The following is a 20,803-nucleotide window of genomic DNA, read 5'->3' on the forward strand; positions in this document are numbered from 1 at the left end:
GTCTTTGGCGCTTGTCCTCCCCGTCGTTGCCTCCCTTCCCCTGCCGTCCCTGTCAGCAGCCTGGGTGTGTGCGTAGCTGTGAAAAGGTGCTAGCTAGCTTTTGGCTGAATTCACCCTGTTCTTGATTGTTTTTTCCCTTCGGCTCAAGCACACAGAGGACGGTACAGGTCACTCCTGTGCGTGTTTTGGAACTCAAATAGTTTGAAGCTCTGTCTTGGATTAGCAGATTTAACTGAGTTTATTGGCAAACTGCTATACAAGTTAGCTAAACCCTCGTTTCACGAAGTACTAATAAAATGCTCGGCATAAGAACGTGGTGCGGTTTATGGTGCCAACATTAATAGTTAAAGAAAATTTAGATTTGTGGTCATTATCTACTGACTTGATGGACCACAGGATTTAATTCTTTGACTGTAGTGTTTCAGTGTTCTTTTATTGTCCTCCCAGGGATTAGCTTAAGCTTGAAACATCGTTGCTTTGACTAGCTCGCTTCTGCAGGATGCCACACAAGATCGGTTTTATAGTTGTTAGTTCATCAGGACATGAAGATGGCTTCAGCGCAAAAGAGCTGATGGTTCACGCACCGACAGTGAATGGATGGCGATCACCCAGGTACTGCGAGCGGGAGGAATGTGCATAGCTCTGAAGCACTGAGTTTAAAATGAGTGGGAGGTGTACCATGCGTGGTCAGAGTAGTTTACAGCATCCCAGACCAAACTGATTATAAAAACAAAGAAGTTACCTTAATCTCATGGAATCCTTATCCTGGGAGAAAAAAGCGCCTTGGATACCACCTAAAGGCATCGGGTTGCATTTAAATAAAGCCCTTTAAAAGAAAAAAAGGGAACTATTTTTGGTTTTGTCAGTCGTCTTGGAGTTTGCAACTGCTTTGGCTTAGTATTAAAAATCCAGTCTTCTCAGCACATGCTCTAGATAGGTATGGGGCACTTTAACATACACATGCATGCGATAAAGTGAAGAGAAGAGTGTTTCTACTCTACTCTGGTTTCTTTTTACAATATTTGTAATGCTGAATTAAACTATAATAACTTTGGAAAGTTTCATAATTAGATGTTACTCAAGTTGGAAGTGAAGTCATCTTTAAAAAGATGATTCAGAAATTGTGTATGTTTTCAGACTCTGTCAGTATCCACAGGAAATTGTTCTGCAGTTGGTGGAGAGGTGTCGAATACGAAAACTGCAGTTGCTTGCTCACCAGTACATGATTTCAAGCAAAGTTGAGTTCTACATCAGTGAAAGCTTGCCTGAATACTTTGCTCCTTATCAGTCAGAGAGGTTTCACAGACTAGGGTAAGTCAAAAAGCTCTAAATGGTTTTATTACCTTAATCAGAAAGGCCTCAGGAGGAAGTAATATTCATTCTGCTTTGCACGCAGCATTGATACGCTGTGCTGCAAGCAGTAAAGAGATTCCGTACTTGCTTAGATCTGTAACAAAGCTGAAGACGTAGGTGTAAGAGGCATGACGCAGATGAACACTCTTGTCAGATGACAGCACACATTCTTTCAGTTATGATGGAGTTTTAAACCTTACCAAAGTACTAACCTGAGGAGCAAAAATACAGCTGTGTATTTGTATGTTTCCCCTGCTTACTTGTTACATTTTTCTTCTCAGTTACGTCCCTCTCTCGGACAATGAAAAGACTGATTTCAAAGCACGAGAGTTAAAATCTGTGTATATGGATGCAGTTGGCCAGTACCTGAAGCTGATTTTCCATAAAAATTATGTCAATAAATACAACTTATACGGTCAGGTAAGTTGAGTTGAGTCCTTACTTGGTAAGCTAGGTGAAGTTTCAGTCATACAGAACAGGCATAGAAATCTGCTCCCTTGATTTGCAGAAGCTAAAAATGTTGGTTGAAAGCTCCTGGGTTTATTTTTGGTTTCTTTTCAAACAGAAAGTACAAATAAGAGGTTATAAGTGACTTGGAATCATGACCAAGTGCATGCAACTTATCCAGAACAAACGAGTCAAGTGCATGGTCCATTACTGCCTTTCATTCTGAGTTTTAGACTGCACAGCAGGCTCTGTGCTGAAGACAAAGTACTTCCTCTGAGAACACCGTTGCAGTCGCTACAAAGCCACTCTTAGTCTTTAGGATCTGATGCGGCTTTAAGCGGAGGTGTTGTACAGCCATCCTGATACAGAAAAGACAAGTATCTGCCTCAATTCTGCAGTGACTCTCTTCCATCCCAGACCAGAAAAGGGAACAACTGATGACTGTGCAATGTGGTCTGTAGATTTGGTAATAAATTTTTAATGAAGCATGAAGTACATTTAGCACTTGGTGCTTCTCTTTGCTTCCATACCACCCTGGAGACCACAGGTCCTATTCTTTTTAATACGGTTTTTTGTTCCAATTTTTTTTGTTTCAATTTTCATAAGATATGGAAAAAGTAATGACCTTATGCATTTACATTTTCTTTAAATCTATCCCAGGTTGCCCTAGTAGCTATAAACATTATTGGAGATCCAGCAGACTACAGTAATGACAGCAATAATACTGTAAGTGCAAAGTATCCATGTCTTTTTACTGTTGCTACACTTGTTCAGTTACAGGGTTCTTGGGGTAATGGAATGCAGCTTTCTTCTGCTAGTTTTGTGCTGTAGCAGAGCTGCCATCTATTGATTTTTCTAATTTTTTTTTATGTTATCTTGAAGCAAGAGAGTTCTCAAAAATTGAGCTTAATTTGAGGATACAAAAAATAAAACATAATCAACTGGAACGTTTGCATTTTCAGCCTCTCCAAATCCTCATGTTTCAGTATGCCCCAAGACATAAGTATTGTAAGTTGCATAGTTTATGTTGATTGTGGCAAGTCAGAATTTCTGTCCTGAACACACACTTGATGTTGATGAACGTGCATTAAGATTTTCTTTTTCCTCCCCTATAAAGCCTTCCAGAGAGAAGCTGATAGACCACTACTTAGGAATTAAATCCGACGATCCTGCCTTAGATGGAACTTACCTTGGGTAAGGATGTTCTTTTGCATATACCCTGGCAAAACATCTACTCAGTCTAAAGTAGTTCTCAGTCTCTGTATTTTGTTAGGTCCCTGCTAGTGAAAAGAGAAGACGTATGCTCAGCCTGGTCTATTTTGGATTAGCGGAAAGTTTATTTTATTCATTTTATATCTTCAGGAAACCTGACTCCATTTCACCTCTGGATGATTTGGCTTTTGACATGTACCAGGATCCAGAAGTTGCTCAGATAATACGTAGACTGGATGAGAAGAAGCGCGAAGCTGTCCATCATGAACGCTACGATTACGCCAAGAAACTCAAACAAGCTATAGCAGACTTGCAAAAGGTGCTGTTGAAAGACTGTTTATCTCTTAAGCCGAACAGTGTTCCACTGGTCCATCAGGGACCCTAGCATACATGTGGAATCGTAATGATTTCCAGTATATTTTCAAAATAGTAATTTTAAAATTAGATAGCTTGATTTAATAACTTCACTGGAGATATTGAAATGTATACATCTGTACAGTAATGTGATTCCAAGCTAGCTTGTTTTACCATCTTCTAGGTAGGGGAACGACTTGGACGGTATGAGGTAGAGAAACGCTATGCTGTAGAGAAAGAGGATTATGATCTTGCAAAAAAGAAGAAACAGCAAATGGAAGCGTACCGCCTGAAGGTGTATCAACAACTGGAGCTCCACGACCTTCTGGATGCAGAGCTGATGGTGGGTACTGTTATTCCTGATTCGGGAGGCTTTATCATGTGGGTGTTGTAAATAGAAATGGCAGAGCAACCACAACAAATTCAGGGAATAAGAGTTGCTACACAGGTATTTTATGACAATTACATACGGATTTTAAGTTTTCTATTTGGATTGTGGATTTCCCTAACCAAAGACTTGCACATGGCATTTTATGAACATGCTTAGCGCTCCATAAATTACATTACATGAAACTGTTAAGGTCTCAAGCAAATGACCTTAGAATCCTGAATGTTCTGTATAATTTCAGGGCTACCCCATGCAGATTCATAAGGTACTTTCTCATATTTTGAAGGGGTATAACTGGCTTATGCTGGCATCATGGCTAACCATACAGAATTAATGTGGTAAAATACAGTTTTATATTATTCTTACAACAGGAAGCTTTACAACCTCTCCACACATGCATCCATGCAGAATTATTTTCCAATTGTTTCATAAAGCTGCATCCAGTGGAAGCGATTACACGTCTGTGAGTGAGGTCTGGTATTTACTTGAAAGCAGCAGAATCTTGTTGACTGTCAGAGTTGTAGCTGTATTAACTCTGATTTTAGTACATTGTCAGCCTTGCTTTACAAAATCTCCTTCCCTTTCTCAGATTCGAAAACCACCTGAATTGCCTTTGGAGTCTACAATTTATACTGACAATTCTCAGCGCACAAAAGCTACAAATTCACCTCCTTGTGAGCACACAGCACTGCAAAAAGGAGAGCCATGGAAAGCAGAGCCTTTGCTGGAAGAGAATTCAGCAGATCCCACTTCTGCTGAGCCCGTTGTGCCCCATCAGTCCCCTCTGCCTCCTGTGACTCATCCCACAACCTCCAGGGAAGTGTTTCCCAAAGAAAATGTGAGTAGTGCACCTCTGTTACTGCAGAAATCTATCACAGCAAATGATCTTGTGTTCAACCTTCCAAAACAACAAGGTCTTTTGTGGTTATTCTCATGGCTTATATAGTATCTGAAATTGACTGTATTACTGAGCAGTGCCCATCTAATAATTGGCATTGGTCTTTCCCTTTCCCAAATTTCTTTGGAAGCTTTTACAAATGTTCATTGAGATTGAGGCAAAAGGGGATTATACCTGATTTACAGGTAGATGAATGGAAACAAATAGACATTAAATGACTAATCTTAGAATCATAGAATAGTTTGGGTTGGAAGGGACATTTAAAGGTCATCTAGTCCAACCCCCCCTGCTGTGGGCAGGGACATCTTCAACTAGATCAGGTTGCTCAGAGCCCCATCCAACCTAATCAGGGGTCACCCAGCCAGTATAGTGGAAGCTGAATTCTGCTTGCTCCATTAATGGCTTAATAAATCTCCTTCTTAGATTCATCCAACATGATCTCTACAGCAGCAAGGGAATTTATTGGAATGTGGTTGTAGGGTAAGAGTCTTGGTGTCATGTCTAAAGAGAGGAAGAAAAGCATAGTATCTAGTTATCTTGATCTTTAGGTTTTGCTGCTCCCGCTTTTGGCAAAGCTAAGGAAGTCTTGTGTTGACTCTAGTAGCAGTAGTATCCTCTCTTAACAGGATGTTGACATAAAATAATTTAACAAATAAAGCTTCATGACTCGCTGGTTTCCTATCAACAGATGATTTCTTCTGTAGATGTGTGCGCTTCCCCAGAAGGCATTTTGTGTGTGTTTTATTTCTTGTCTATAGAATACAGTAAGTTTTATGCACAGGCACTGATTCCATTTCTTCATGATGTTGTTATGGGAACTTCAACATTTGTGCTTAATTGTGAAGCGATACTGCTTTGATGGGGGAAAAAATATATTGAGGTGAATCCAAATAGTGATGAAACAACTTCATATTTAAGTCATTTCTAGAATAGCAAATTTTATCTTCTCTTTTAGGTTGAATTTTTACCTTATGATGAGAGACCTCTTCCAGCTATCTGTAAACAGTCTGATGAAGCAATTGCATACCTTGAGCCAGAGATGACTGAAGAGTATATCAACGATACTCCGAGAAGTGGCATTACTGGGGAACCAGAACCATTAACTGAGAAGGCACTGAGGGAGGCCAGCCCTGCTATTGAAGTTTTTGGAGAAGCTTTGGTAAAGAACAACAAAATAAACACATGGATTATTGTGATCTGTGTTGAGTTGATTTGATATGCGCTCTGTCAACAAAGACCTGCTGATAGGATTTTTACATGTTCAGAGCTGTTACTTAAAAATCTGAGATTAAAATTTTACCTTGGATATATGGGTGTCTGTTTTCAACGTTTATATGATGCTGTAGCTTTTATGATTGATTACTTGATGAGCTGCTAAGCAGATAGTGTCTGGTAGACTGCTTTAGGGTACGGATCCTACCAGAATACCCATAACTTGCCACTGTCTTTTGTAGGGAGAGAAACCATTACTGTGCCTGAAATGGTTCCTTGAGCCTGACCTGTTGATCCATTTTACTCATCGTTTTTCAAAAATGCATGCTTTTAATAAAAGCCAGATTCCTGTAGGAAACCCCTGGGGTTTTCATGCTTAAGTTCATATGTTCTTTTGAGGCTGTTTCTGTATATAAATGTTGAATAAATATTGAAATGTCACTATTGACCTTCTAAGAGAGAAACTTGTTCTGTCTTCAGGTTTCAGGAGCATATTCCAAAACTTGGTCGTATCGAGAAGATGCGTTACTGGCTGTATATAAGAAGCTGATGGAAGTGTCAGTAAACACTCCAAAGGATGATTTAAAGAACATGCTGAGGGCTGCCATTTTTCTTGTAAGGAGAGCCATCAAAGACATAGTGTCTTCAGTAAGTTGTAATATGTTTGATAAGAAATGCTCCAGTGACGAACTAACAGCAAAAATTGTAGAACCGTGCGGTTAACATGCTTTAAATAATTTAAACAAATAGTTTGTAAAACTATTTTTGAGTAAGTTAAAAAAAAAAACCAAAACCCAAACCAAACCGGGAAAAAAACAAAACCAAATGAAATGTCAGCTTTTAGTTAGGATCAAGGACTGGGTGCTGTCTAGCATTCAGCAGCATGGAAAATACTGCCCTGGGCTGAGTAATGAGCTTGAGAAACAGCTGCTGATGCAGTAAAGGCATAGTGTGGTTGAGTCTTTTGGGGTTTTTTTGGTTGTTTTTTTTGTGAAGTTGAAATACAGCAATGAAGTAAGTTTCAGTTTCCAACTTGAGAGACTACAGTTAGCTTAAGGAGACTTAGGCTTCAAATAAGCCTTAAACAAGAAGAAAAGAAAAAAAAGTGAAGAGCTGTGTTACTCTTTATAAAACAAATTCTGAAGCCTTTCACCTAAGCCCTAGCAACATGTTTTCTGGAAGAGAGGTATCTGAAGTAGCTTCCCTTAAGAGTGTTACTGTAATTCTAGCTTGCTGCTGTTCTTTAGAGCTACAGAAAAGATTTACAGTATTGCCTGAAAACAGGGATCTGTGTGGTATTTTTGTTCAGTGTTTCCTTTTTCTTTTTCACTTAGGTTTTTCAGGCTTCCCTGAAACTTTTAAAAATGATCGTTACCCAATATATACCAAAACATAAACTAGGAAGACTAGAAACTTCTCATTGTGTGGAAAAAACGCTTCCAAATTTGCTGTCTAGAACAGGAGACTCTTCATCCCGTCTTCGCCTCGTGGCTTCTAACTTTATTCAGGTAGGTGCTTTTCTTCAAGTTGCGGTTTGATTTGCATTAAGAATGTCGCAGAGCTTACAGGGGGATAACATCTAATCAGACTTCAGGGCCGGAGTTTGCTGCTGTAAAGGATTGTGCCTTATATGGAAGGCGAAGTGGTAGCACCAACTTAGTATCTTTGTAGTGATTTTTCTAGCCGTGTATTGTCACCTTTGTTATGGGGGACAGTGAGGGGAGATGGCTGCTGCTGCAGATGCAAGAAGGGTGTAACACTTCCATTCTTCTTAGTTGCAAGTGATCCACAGAGATGAGAGCAAGAAGGTACAACATACTCCTCAGACTGTGTTGCGATTTGATTGCATCTTTGACAGTCAACTTTTGAAAGTCAGCTTAGCAAAAGCATAAAAAAGATGCCCGTTTTAAAAGATACAGTCCATTCCTTGCTCAGTGCTAGCAAAGAGCAGCTGTGAATAGCTGCTAGAGGATTACAGGCTCTCTTTTCCAGTAGAATTTAGAAGAAAGAACAGTAGTTCTGTGTGAAAATGTGTTAATTCAGTCCCAGGAGTGGAGCGGGTCACAGGCTCTGGGTTACTTATCCTTGCTTGCATCCACACATGGAGGGAAAAGACTTTTCTTTCGCTGTAGACGTAACTAAAATTTTAACAGCGTTACTGTGTGAAGTGGTCTGGTGTGTAACTGGAACCCCAAAGGTGACGTGTTACTTTATTACTACTGCTTGGCTTGTTTATAATAGATTTTGTAATTGAATGGGAAAGGAAATGAGAAATGGTTACAGATGTACTTTCGTAGAGGGACCTGGCCTGGAGAGAAGGAAAATGTTTCTTTTGTATCGCTCCTAATAGATGGTACACTGCCTGAATAAGCAGTTCTCTAGGGAAGGTGCCGCATATTTCTGGAAATCGGTATGTCCAAAACAGACCAGCCAACCCAGTGACAACTGCAGCTGGCCCTCAGGACGAGGGACTGCAGGACGCCATCGTCTGCTTGAGTGTCTGTCAGCTGACAGGAACTGGGAGAAGGGATGCTTCGGATTATTAAACATTCTGCTACCAGCAAAGAAATAGACATTGAGCTTTGAATAACAGCAGAATTTAGCCCTTGAGGTTCCTTGCAAAATAGAATGAGAAATTATAAAATGGCATATGTCTTCTGAAGCAGTCTTGAAATTCATCTCGATGCAATGTCAAGACTTTGTATCTTTTGTGGCACTTCTCATCTGCCTCCTTCTCATACAGTTCAGTGTAAGACTGAGTTCTTGACATTCTTCTTACAACCCAGTTCTATAACTGATCTGAGCATGTCTAACATTCTATTGATTTCTCAGTAGCTTTTTCTCTGATGCCAAAAGCAAGACTAAACATCTGTATAATCTTCTCTTTAAAGCCTTTGCAAGCGACTTCTGGCTGCTAAAGTAACAAATAAGCAGCTACTTCTTACAGAAGGCTTATTTCATTTCACTTAACTTGTTATAAGTAGCTTAGAATAACTCTACTTTGCAAAGACAGTTCGTTTTCCTCACTTAGCATTCCTATATGCACACTCACTCTCTGTACGTTTATAGGAAATGGCACTGAGTAGTGAAGTTAAACCTCTTCAGATTGTTCCCGTTCATTTGGTTCAACCATTAAAACCGAACTCCCCAACACACTTGGCAATGAGTCAAGTGGAATTAGTGGAATGCCTCCTGAAAGACATGGGAACTGAAAACTCTGGGTTTACCATCGGCAATGTCATGAAGGTAGGAGTCTGAGTTTACAGCATGTAAAGTTTTTTTCTGTTGCTGTTTTATTAGGGCTTGTCTGTCTGTTTTGGAGTGCTTGGTGAATTACTAAAGAGAATTTATGAGCCTCTCGGAGGTGACAACACACAACCGTGTGAGGAAGCAAGGTGCCAGTATGGGAAAAAGAATCACTGGGTCAAAAAGTGCTTGGAAAAACCTGTCTGTAGGAAGATTTCTCCCACTGCAGTGAAATAATTGTCTTAGACTAATAGACAAGGCCTTAAAAAACACGTGGGAAGAGAGAGGCATAATTTTTTTTTTTTCTTTTCAGTTTGCAACAGGAGCTTTGGAACACAGAGTTTATGAAGTTCGTGATGTAGCGTTGCGGATTATCTTTGATATGTACAGGAAGCACAGGGCTGCTATACTGGAATACCTTCCTCCAGATGATGCAAGCGTTCGCAAGACTGTTCTCTATAAAACACTCTTTGACGGATTTAGTAAAATAGATGGTAAACTTTCTGAAGCTGAAATTAGGGTACGTAATAAGATTGTTGAACATACATAGCTACTTTAAACGTTGCATTCAACTGAGCAATATACTGATTTCATAGCTATATTAGACATTGAATGACACACATAGCAGAGTATCTTAAGGTGTGTTGTTAACATTACTTAGTGTAGAAAACTGGTGTTCAGTTTATTACATATACTTGCTCTCGCGAATAAAGCCTACAAAGAATACAGAGATGGTACTTCTGAAATAATACACAATCATTTTGGAAAATAAGCATATACTATTTTATGCTGGCTGGCCTCAGAAGCAATAAGCACAGAGGAAATGCTATGTGTTCTTTCAGGTTAGTAGGGAGGAATCTGGGGGGGGGGAGGTGTTACTGTAGCAGACCAATCATTTAACCGAGCAGGATATTTCTTGTACTGCATTGACCGTTTGTTCTATGCTGCTGTGTTTGGCAATCTCTTCTATGTGACAGATGGTTCAAAAACTTTTGTAATTGAAAGAGTATTTCTTGACAGGCACAGAGAAAGGCAGTAACAGAAGAAGCAGAGAAACAGAAGAAGGAAGAAATAAAAGTTCTGCAAGGTCAGCTGGCAGCTCTAAAGGAGATAAAAGCAGAAGTTCAAGCTGGAAAGGTTAGGGTGTTTTGGGTTTGATTTTTTTTTTTTTTTTTTAAATCCTTTTTTCCTCAGGTATCACAGGGTTTAGATAATTAACATTACTGTTATCTCATTATAAACGAAAAAAAAGAACGAGAGAGAGAGAGAGAGATTCCATGACTGACTTTCATTCTCAGCAGTCCAGCTTAAAATCTGAGGGGTTGTTTTTCCAAACATACTCTAAAATGTGGATTCTTTTTTATAACAGTTTTGTCTGTCGTATGGTAAATTTGAGAGTGTTTCTAGAAGTCTAAGTGTTCCTCTACCAGCTAGAGTATAGGAATTGTACTGAGTGCATCAAGGCCCTTCAGAAGCATGCTGTACTGCACACCCATTAAGTTTTATATCTGAACCTTAGAAAGGTAGTCAGCTACCCCAGTGCCCAGAAGTAGGACTGTTTTTACATCCTCAGAATATTGCTGCCTCAATATCCGAGAGATTTGCTGTAGGACCAGGGGCATGAACGTTGTAATGCATTGGCTCTGCTTCTAAGCTTTTAATTGCAGAGAAAAATCAGGATATAATCTGTTCTCTTTCTCCCTGGCAAGCATCACAGTCATTAAGCAAATTTCTGACTTAAATTCCTTTGTTCAATAGGAGAAAGAATCTGATTTTCAGAAGCCAAAGCATCAAGGTAGGTAGTTTCAAATAGTATTAAGAAATGTAGAGGTATTTCAATATGTCTTTGAAACACTAGATGCTTAATGGATTATTGAATTATCTCAGTTAAAAACATGCCCAAGTGCTTCGGATCAGCTGTCTCAGCCTGCCATAGAGGTAACCATTAAGTTCACAAAAGAAAATTTACTATCAGCTAACCAGTTAATTTCTAATAAGAAATTAGTATGGCTTGGCTTGAAACCACTTTAGATTTCTCCCCAACCTGAGGCAGATCATCTACTACGTGTAAAAAATCGTCACTGACATATTTTACTGTTGTAGGTCACTAAAGCAATAGTTTTCCAACTGCCTGCAAGTACGTTGTCTTTCAGTGCTTGTTTACCGCTGTGGCAATGGAATGCTTCTGTGAGGTTTTTTTGCTGTTAAGATCCAGAGAAGCAGTATTTCTAGGCATGCACAAGATCTAATTAAAATGTGATCTTGTTTTTAATAGTTCTCTTTTGACAGGTTACCAGATAAATGAAAGCCCACAGCCTGCAGCAGCAGAGATTCCAGATGATCATTCCTCTGTTGCAAATTACTTGGATAAGTAAGTTAGATGAGCAGCTTGTAATCACCTTAAGCACTTAGTAGAACCTGCAAGCTAGTAATGTTAATAACATTTTTCCAGTAGATCACAGCTAGTACCTTGAGCATTGAAACAATGAAAAATAAAATCTCTTCTAACAGATTTGGAATTATCACCAGGCAATCCTAGATGTTGATTTTTTTAAGTTCTGGGATAGTGTGACCTTCAACTTGTTTTCTGAGTAGTTGCTTGTGGGGTGAGAAATTGCCACAGTTTAATGCTCAGCTGCCAGTATAAAATAAGGCAAAGATATATCGTAGCTTTCATGTGTATTGTAGGATAAGGGCAGAGAGAAAGCATTTGAAAATTCTGGCGCCATGAAAGCCAGTATCAGTGAGCTGTTCTCAGTGCTTTTGTGGAATTATGTCTTTCTACATGAACAAATGCTTTATAGTTGTATTTACCATAAATTATATGATAGTATCTGTTCATGCCCTATCCTAAGGTCAGCACTATATATGGAAAATAAGGTGTACCGAGACGTTAGCTATGTTTCTAACAGAAGAAACAGGGTTCATCAGTTTCACTCTGTGATGTTACTGATGTTTCTATTTTTTTTTTTCCTAGCTTATGCATTTTTTGTGGTGAAAGGGATGAATCCTTCACGGAGGAGGGATTGGATCTCCATTATTGGAAACACTGCCCTATGTTAACCAGATGTGAGCACTGCAAACAGGTGAGGCGTAAACTTTCTAGAGCAACTACAAGACATTAACTGTTGTTATTCTGGTTTTAAGGTGCTATAAGGTATTTAACACTAAGGTAGATGAATTCCGAACACAACTGTGTGATCTTAGGTAGTGCTTTTCGAAAAGAGCAGCATTATAAATTGTATCAATAACTGGAGCAAAATTTCATTTTCTCTTGGTCATTTTGGAAAGTGAGATTTAACTTCCAAAAATCACATAAGCAGGTTTTTTAATACTATCCTTATTTAGTCAGTACAGCACAAATCTTCTTGGGTGCCTCCTGCTCTGTTGCAGGTGGTGGAAATAGCAAGCCTGACAGAGCACTTGTTGACGGACTGTGATAAAAAGGACAGCTTTGGGAAATGTCAACGATGCAGTGAGGCCCTTCCAAAAGATGAGTTGCCCAAACACATTAAGAGCAAGACTTGCAATTGTGAGTAGTTTCGAACAGGAAGATTGAACTTCAAAGGTCAAGTCAGTCAGACCTTCAAATACTGTGTATCTTTGGCAAGTCAGACCGCTTCTATTTAGGTACTGCACTGTGGATTTAGAAATCTAAGTAAATCCTCGGGAGGGAACACTTTTGGAATAAATGCCTGAGTTTCCCAGTGCTTGAAATGCTTCGCTTCTATGAATGTATGTGGGGAGGATGAGTGAGGAGAGCAGAAAGCCTCTACCACATCCTTGCGGATTAAGCCCTGTCGTTCCTTTTGATCTTGTTTCGATGTAGATGATTAAACACGGGACTTCTTTGAGAGCAGTTAATGATAATAGGGTAGGAGCTGGTTTAGCCATGGGGTAGTTTTATGCTTTGTTGTGCAATTCTCCTCTTGTATTTGAAATTAGCCTGTCTTTGCAATTCTTACATTAGTTTTCTAATATTTCAGCTGCCAAACCAGAAAACGTGGCAAACCATTGCCCGTTGTGCCATGACAACTTTCCCCCGGGAGAGGAGGTGAGACTGCCTTCCGGATTGGTCTGATGTTGTTATGTCACTGGGACTGAATTTGTGTCCTCTTCTAACACTGGCTTGTACCTGACGACTTAAGAACTTGCCTGGATTGTTGCCGGGGTCTATAATGGCTGTCTCACACTCTGGGGACCATATTTGAACCTGGGTCTTCTACTCTTAAAGGTGTATATGGGAACCACAGGGCTACAGGCTATTTGGTGTTGGTCTTTCTCCTCCTGCATAGGCAGCTATACACCTTACAACTTTCCAAATTCCCAACTACTACCAGATTCTGTGAGTTCGCTTGTCAGCCCTAGGGTTTGGGGTGACGTTATGCAGCTTAAAATACTGCAGCAAGACTGAGCACATCCAGCAGGGCATCCAGGATTGAGATGTTGTTGATTTGGGTATAAGAAAAAATTGACATGAAGAAAGTAAGCAAGAACTGCTATAATTGTCAAGAGAGTTGAGATGTCCTCTCTCTAATTTCTATGTGCTGTTCCCTGTAACTGCCTAATGCTATGAAATCTCTGACATGCCAGCTTCAAAATGTGCTTTCAGCAATTGAAAATATGTATTGGTATTATATAAAAAGCAATTTGTTCAGAAAATACTTAACGCATCTGTTTCAGTCTTTTATATGAATCATCTAACACTACATTATGATCATATTTAAGTAGTTCTGCGTATGATTTAATTTTTGGAAAAAGACTATCCAGGAGGCAGCCAACAACTCTATACTGAGTATTAGATCCAGTTAAATGTCAATGGCTGATACGTAATCTATGTAATTTTCTTCCTTTCAATGGGACCATTGAGTAGTGCCTCTGTTCTCAAAAACAAGTTTTTTCCAAATCCTTTTTGCTTTGCCCAGCGTGAGGAGCTCAGAAAATATTGTAACCAAGTCTGAAACGTTTGTTGAGAAATGTACGCGTTGTTTGGATTTGGGGGTTGGTTTTGTGGTTTTTTGTGGGGTTTTTTTTCCTTGCTTCTGCCCAAATTATTCTTGTGAGTAAGAGACTTCGCAGAGCCTCCAGTTTGAAGAGGCTGTCATGTTTTCTTGTAATAGCAGCTCCTACTCCTTGGGGTTGCTGAATGCTTTAACTATTATCATAACCTTGTAGTTATCCCCACACTTTTTCAGTTTAAAATATGTATAGATGAAAAGATTTTCCATGTTGTTTGTACATTGTTTTTTCCTGATTTGAACTCAGTTGCTAATCAAGAAAATTTCAAAAACAAAATGAATGTTACTCACTCTTAATTTCTAGGATCTGGCTGGGGTTTTTTTATTGTGATGTACCTTTTACGTTATATTAAAAAAATGATATATTAATTTCTATTTCACTTAATAAGTCATAAGGTGTTCATGCTTTTATGAGTGAGCAGATTAAAATGCTGTTGCCATAAAGTCTGTATACAACTCTCATTTTCAAAACCAAAATGAATGTTACTCACTCTTAATTTCTAGGATCTGGCTGGGGTTTTTTTATTGTGATGTACCTTTTACGTTATATTAAAAAAATGATATATTAATTTCTATTTCACTTAATAAGTCATAAGGTGTTCATGCTTTTATGAGTGAGCAGATTAAAATGCTGTTGCCATAAAGTCTGTATACAACTCTCATTTTCCCCGTATTTTAAAAAGTATACATGCATACATAGCGGCTAGATAAAAGATTGGCTAATTTTGCTGGTATTGTAATATCACTTCTTTTTTTTAATTGGCTTTAGGCCTGGAAATCTCACCTAATGGGCAAAGATGGCTGTAAAATGAATCAACGGAGGTTATCCATGATAAATAAAACTCTTCTGGTGCAGCCTGGTAAGATGTTATTTTATGACAATAATGATTATGCTTTTTCCTATGTTGCCTTTACTTAAGAAAAGTATTTCATCCTCGCGAGCAAGCTGGCTCTTTTTTGCATTTGTGTAACCTAACTGATATTTCTTACGCTGGTGTAGACTACAGTATACTTAGGGAGTGAATTCTCAAAATCATTCAATAACAATCATTTCAAAACGAGGGCATTAGCTCAGTTGATTGGGGAAACTGGCATATTTGATAATTTGATCAGTTCAGGGTTTTTTTCTGCATAGTAGTATGACTGTGAATAGAACAGTCAGCAGTGATACTAAACAGTTAACATTCTGGAAAGCTCCTGAACGCTGACACAGAGAACCGAGAGCCTGATTTAGCTTTTAATGTCCAATCAGAGGATGCTAATCTAATCCTAATTACAAGATGAATTGAATAGTTAGTGCTGTGTACTGCTTTTCCTTTTCAATTCAGACCCAGGAGCTAGGCGGAATTTATGATTGTGCAGCTTCTTCACCAGCAAAGAGATACTGATGTCAGGTGGTTGGGTTTTTTTAAGTCATCCGTCTTTATGAAGCACACGCAAAATCCTTTTATTTCCTGAACACAGAAGTTAAACAAACAAGCTGTTTTCACTGCCTGCAGCACCAAAACTCTTTGGAACTTTGCTCTTCCTACTTGCTAATGAGAATGATAGTTAGTTTGCCACTGCTTAGAATTTGGAAACATAGAAGGAACTTAAATCCTGCCTGGATACAGCTAAAGCTCCTGACCAGTTTCCTAGAGATAAGAAAGGAACCCTGGCCATTTAGTCCTACCACTCCTGGTATGAAATGCTCCTCAGACTGGATGCCTGCCAACTTGTAGTTGCTAATATCAGTCATTCAGACTTAATATATCATGAGAATCAAAATGGGAGATAAAATTCAAGACTGGGACTAGATGTGCTTGCAATAATGATCTGTATTTTCTCTTCACAGGCAAAATAGGTGGCCAGTATTTAAGGAAACCAGGTCCTTCAGGAGCAAAAGCTCGACCTCCCTCTATAGGAAGCAAGATCCCAACCCCAAGAGGGGGCCCAAATAAAAGCACTGGCAAAACGTACTCAAAGCGATGACAGGACAAGTATTTTTTCCTTCGTCTTAATAACTGGGCATATAGTTGTTAATAGTTAATTTAACAATGGTGGGCAACTCATATCATCTTTTTCGTTTGACTACATGGGGCTGTTTATCAGCCTTGAGCAGTACTTGCCTAGTCTGATAACTGCGGTACATAACTTTTGTGTTAGCTGTCTGTGCAGCACTGTGGTTTTCTCCTAGAAATGCTCATGTTAGAAATACGCACGTGTTCTGGGACAGATCTAGCCTGCCACATTCCCTGTATGGCACAAGGAAGGCTGCACGTTGGTCTTTGACCGGTTCCTCATATTAAAACAACTTCCCAGTGAGTATGGAGTTAACGTGGCCGCACTGGGTAGCTGCTGTGACAGTCAGCACAGGGGCTGTGCCCTGGTCAGTGGATTACCTGGGGCTGTCGTTCTAACAGTCTGGTTTTGAGATCCAGTAAGGGATTTCCTTAAGATTCAAAAGCCACAGTCATTTGTGTTTTGGCTTTCTTTTGGGGAAGAGCAAGAAACCTACCAAGCAGAAATTGTACTAGACTTTCAGGACAGAGCTGAAAAGTGTTTGTTCTTTTGATCTAAGTGTGACACTTGTTTGCAATTACACGTTCTGAAAGCTTGGGAAGTAATACCTGTATTAGCTGACTTCACCACCTGGTCGCTTCAATGTAATAATCACAGAATATATTGCTAATAGTTTTCTGCCAAAAGTGACTTTATAACATGCTGAAAGTAATAGTGTCGATAATTTTTGTTTGTCTTGCCATCAGATGCTTGTGGTAGACAAATAGGTCACAAGTTAAACTGTGTGTACTGGTTGGCTAGGAGGCAGGCTGCCTGTGTGTATTTCTGCGTTACATCGGTGCATTTACAGAGAATCCATCATAATTAGACTTGAGGAAACACCATGGAAAATACGGATATACAATGAGCAAAATAGGCTTGTTGCAGTCGCAGAGGTTCCTCTGATGTGATGATGATGTTGGTATCTTAGCAATACCATCGTTCATCTGCTACATCGTGCAGCTGGCAGAAGGTGAAATGAAAAATGCGTGCACGTGTAGGAGGAAATACACTTTAGGCTATACGAAACGTGTATCTCAGTTATCTGAAAGACCTCTATGATCCTGTATAGATAAACTCTTGGAACAATTAATGGGTAAAATGACAATTCCATAAAGCAAAATTCTTCCTCACGTGTTTGCTAGAAGAAAAAAAAAAAAGGGGGGGGGGTAGAAATTGCAACGTAGTCGAGGAAGGCTCTGGGGTTTGTTTTTTCCACTGCAAATCCTGTAGTGTGGATTTATTTGCTTCAGTTAGGGCGTGTTTACCAGTAGGGTCAGGAATTGGAAAGCTTTTTCAGTTGTCCACTCCTCCAGTACAATGAAGGAAACCAAAGAATCATGCCATTCTTTGGTGATTGGTTTAGCCACTGTGCCAGGACCTAGTGTATTTTGATAGTAAGAAAGACACTATTAGTGTGTTTACGACAGCTGCCTTTTCCTTCCATGTGTTTGTCACAGTAAACTTTGTCAGCTAAAATGGGGCAAACTTCTAGCCATTGTGAAAGCTTACAAGTCTATTTATTTGTGCTAGGCTCTAAAACTCTTGGTTCCTTCATTGGAAATGGGAACTGTACTTTTTTCTAAAACTGACTGGTATCCTTGAGTACTTCCTAAGTCAGCTGAAAGGTCTAATTGACCTTGCAGGGAAAGGAATTGGATCAGGGCCATTAGAAAATGTTTCCACTCATTTTTAAAACTCTTGGAAACATTATTTTGACAGATAACTTTGCTCTCCTTACTAATACCGGTGTCCGTAATTTTATGAGTTCAAGCACGTTAATAATGTCGAGTGAAATGGATGTCTCTTCCTTGGGTCGGCCAAGGCTCTAGGAGTAACACAAGCCGTGCATGGTGAGCAGTGGTTTGGCTGCGGAAGCCTGGCCTTTACATATATTTCAGGTTTAAAGGCAGTAGAGCAGTACCCAAAGCACTACCGAACACCAAGAATTAGCACCAAATAAAAAAGCTAAAGGGCTGGTTGGATGTTGCCATATGACATGCCGTTACGTAGGCAGTAACATGAAATAGCTGTTGGGCGCCGCCTCTCGCTGTGCGCTCAGTGCCTTATTAGTCCGCTTGACAAGAGGATTAAGCTAAACCACAGGAGTCCCATTCGGTACGTAATAAGAGCGTGTATCGATGGAGCTACTGTAAAAATTAAAGTTGTGCTTTAAAAATCTCACCATTAATTCTGAAATATATCCCCAAGCAACGGCCCCTTAAAGAAAAGAAAAAAATCTTAGTGGGGCCCTGAAAAGCTTGAATTAATAAATTTAGACCTTTTTTCCTGCTTTAGTGTACATTCTCTCAGCTCACTTCTAAATCCAGCTCTAATGCTGAGTTTCTCTAGTTAGATCTTGATTAAAATAAACATCCGTAGACTACAGCGTGTGACCATTTAATAGCTTCAAAGAGAACAAATTCTATTAAGACACAATGTATGAAGCTTTGTACCTCAAGCAACAATCCTAACATTTCGACTCGTAACGCTTAGGCAATTGCTTTCCAGGATAGAATTAACTGGTCCCACGTCGATGTACCCACAGCTACAAGAATGACTGATCGTGGTAATATAAGTAGAAGTTTTGGGGGTTGGGGTTTTTTGCTACCAGGGAGTGAATTTGTGGTATTGTTCTGTATATGCTGCACTGGTTTTGCAATATGCAGGTTTTATAGTTTGCGTGCAGCCTATCTACAAGCTCTTGAACTTTACAGGTAGATCGGTGCGCTTGTATTTTGAGAGTCTTTCTATGAATGGTTTCTTTAACTCTTCCAAATATCTATATTAATAAATATACATATGTTAGGAATATATATATATTTACAAATACATACGTATTTTGATTTCTACTTTAGTGACACAGGTTCCTATGCGAGAGCCCGATTCCTTATGCAAGCAAAATAACCATTGATTTCGCTCAGAGATTAGCATGTGCAACGGACCACAGGCTCACGAGCTGTTGCCCAGAGCATTTTTTCCTTTTGAACGTAAAACAACCAAACCAAAACAAATAAAAAAACCCCCAAAACCATGACCCCACAAACACTGTTAATTATAGTGGGGGTTGTATTTCCCGGTGGTGACCGATCTGCATAGCAGAAAAGGTGGGAGCTACGTAAGACGCTTTTACGGACCTTCTCTTTGGAGGCATTTTTCCCTCAGGTAGCACTTGTCTCTTACGTTTGCGTATGGGGACGCTTTCCTGCTGTTCTGTGCTCAGGCCGCCTGTCTCCCCGTGCAGTTGTTGGGGCTCCAGAGCGAGCACAGTAACTGCTTTTCTCTTTGCTCCGTCGTAGAGCACAGTAATTATGCCTTAGGGAGCCGTGCAATAACTCTCGGCAGCTTTTTACTGCAGGAAGTTGTCACGTAGGAGATTCCTGGCTCTTCCCTGTCCTTACCACCCACCTTACTTACCTAAGGAGCAAGAGAAGCGCATTACAGAGCCTTCCGTCAAACAGCTTTTAAAAGACAAATGCATGGGCTTGGGCACACCGGCTTAGGGCTTTGCAATTGTTTTTCAAATGCGGAATAGCTCTTTAGCAAAATTTTAAAGAAATCATTTAAATATTTCAGAGTGCATAACATTCACTGAGATTGCTGGCTGTCTTTAGACTAAAAAAATGCACTTCTGAAGTGAGGTATAAAGGTGATATTAACTACTCAATGGTACGAATTGGAAACAACTTAGAAGTGAGGAAATGGAAATTTTTTAGGATGTGAAAGGAGCATCTTTGAGCACAGTAGTACCACCAATGTAATTTTTAAAGGATGATTTCGCTGGGCTGCTTCCTTTCACTTAGTAAACAACCTGTGTTTTCTGCAGTGGTAAAATAAACACTGGTGTGAAAAACACAGTGGAGTTTGTTCCTGTGCCATGAAGTCTCCAGCAAAATACTCCAGAGCAAAACTGTTGCACAGGTGCAGGGTCTGGCTAACAGAAGGAAGTTCTCCAAACTGTTGGGCTGGAAATCTTAAACCAGCAATCACGGTGCATCATTGTTAAAGGACGAACAGACTGTCATCCCTGTCTCATGGGCTTTTTTCTATCCCATCTCTTTCTCCGTACTGTACCTGAATGTCAACCAAGTTGTTTTCGTCCATCTGAACTGCAGAGACGACTCAAGAGCAGCCAGCGTCCCTGCGTGCAGGAATTTGTCTGATCTCAAGCGACTGCTTGGAGTTCCACCGCGCCAAGAGAGCATTTATATAGATTATGCGGTTCCCAAGTACTGGATAAGCAGATAAGGTATTTAAATCCTAGAGACGTTATCGCTATCACTTCAAGAGAAAAAGTCACTTATGTTAAACATGTGAGTTACTTTCATCGCACTTATTTAATAAATTTGTTTAGCGAGTTTGGACGGTACCTCTGCGTTTTCAAGCTGTTACAACAGAAATCAGTACTGGGTGGGGCGAGAGTGTGGCTGCAGAAGCAATGCCACGGCAGCACCTCAGTTATGTCTGTACTGCAGCGCTACAGCAAACGCGGTGCGCCGTAGCGATGTGAGCCCCTGCTTTTGCCCTGCAGATACCGCTTGCCGCATCGAGGGGCAGAGCGCGCCGCGGGCCGGCTCCTCGTTTCTTTGGAGGGGGAGGCGGGATCGCGGTCGCCGGCCCCGGCCCGCTGGGGTC

At 40.0% G+C, this 20,803-nt stretch overlaps 2 protein-coding genes across 3 annotated transcripts in view; one reads left to right on the forward strand and one right to left on the reverse strand.

Moving 5' to 3' along the window:
• DFFB (DNA fragmentation factor subunit beta) overlaps positions 1 to 307 on the reverse strand; it is a 6,120-nt gene extending 5,813 nt beyond the window's left edge. Inside the window, exon 1 of the mRNA XM_009274219.2 lies at positions 283 to 307. Within this exon, the coding sequence (XP_009272494.1) occupies positions 283 to 307 (25 nt within the window). The remainder of the gene's footprint in view (positions 1 to 282) is intronic.
• CEP104 (centrosomal protein 104) lies at positions 79 to 20,517 on the forward strand. 2 transcript variants are annotated; one of them, XM_009274112.1, is made up of 23 exons: positions 79 to 161; positions 448 to 612; positions 1,138 to 1,311; positions 1,635 to 1,773; positions 2,461 to 2,526; positions 2,918 to 2,994; positions 3,163 to 3,331; positions 3,551 to 3,709; positions 4,344 to 4,592; positions 5,608 to 5,811; positions 6,345 to 6,512; positions 7,199 to 7,372; positions 8,934 to 9,110; positions 9,424 to 9,630; positions 10,131 to 10,247; positions 10,869 to 10,905; positions 11,400 to 11,481; positions 12,088 to 12,196; positions 12,504 to 12,642; positions 13,097 to 13,164; positions 14,898 to 14,988; positions 15,963 to 16,107; positions 19,995 to 20,517. In XM_009274112.1, exons 2-22 carry the CDS (start codon positions 500 to 502, stop codon positions 16,097 to 16,099), a joined length of 2,856 nt encoding a protein of 951 aa, XP_009272387.1. In that variant the 5' UTR covers positions 79 to 161; positions 448 to 499; the 3' UTR covers positions 16,100 to 16,107; positions 19,995 to 20,517. The 2 variants fall into 2 exon arrangements, with proteins under 2 accessions (XP_009272387.1, XP_009272388.1); XM_009274113.2 differs by having other exon boundaries at positions 20,259 to 20,516.
• The last annotated feature ends 286 nt before the right edge of the window (positions 20,518 to 20,803 follow it).

The sequence above is a fragment of the Aptenodytes forsteri genome, unplaced genomic scaffold (genome assembly GCF_000699145.1).
Source record: "Aptenodytes forsteri isolate BGI_AS27 unplaced genomic scaffold, ASM69914v1 Scaffold16, whole genome shotgun sequence".
Classification (NCBI taxonomy): Eukaryota; Metazoa; Chordata; class Aves; order Sphenisciformes; family Spheniscidae; genus Aptenodytes; species Aptenodytes forsteri.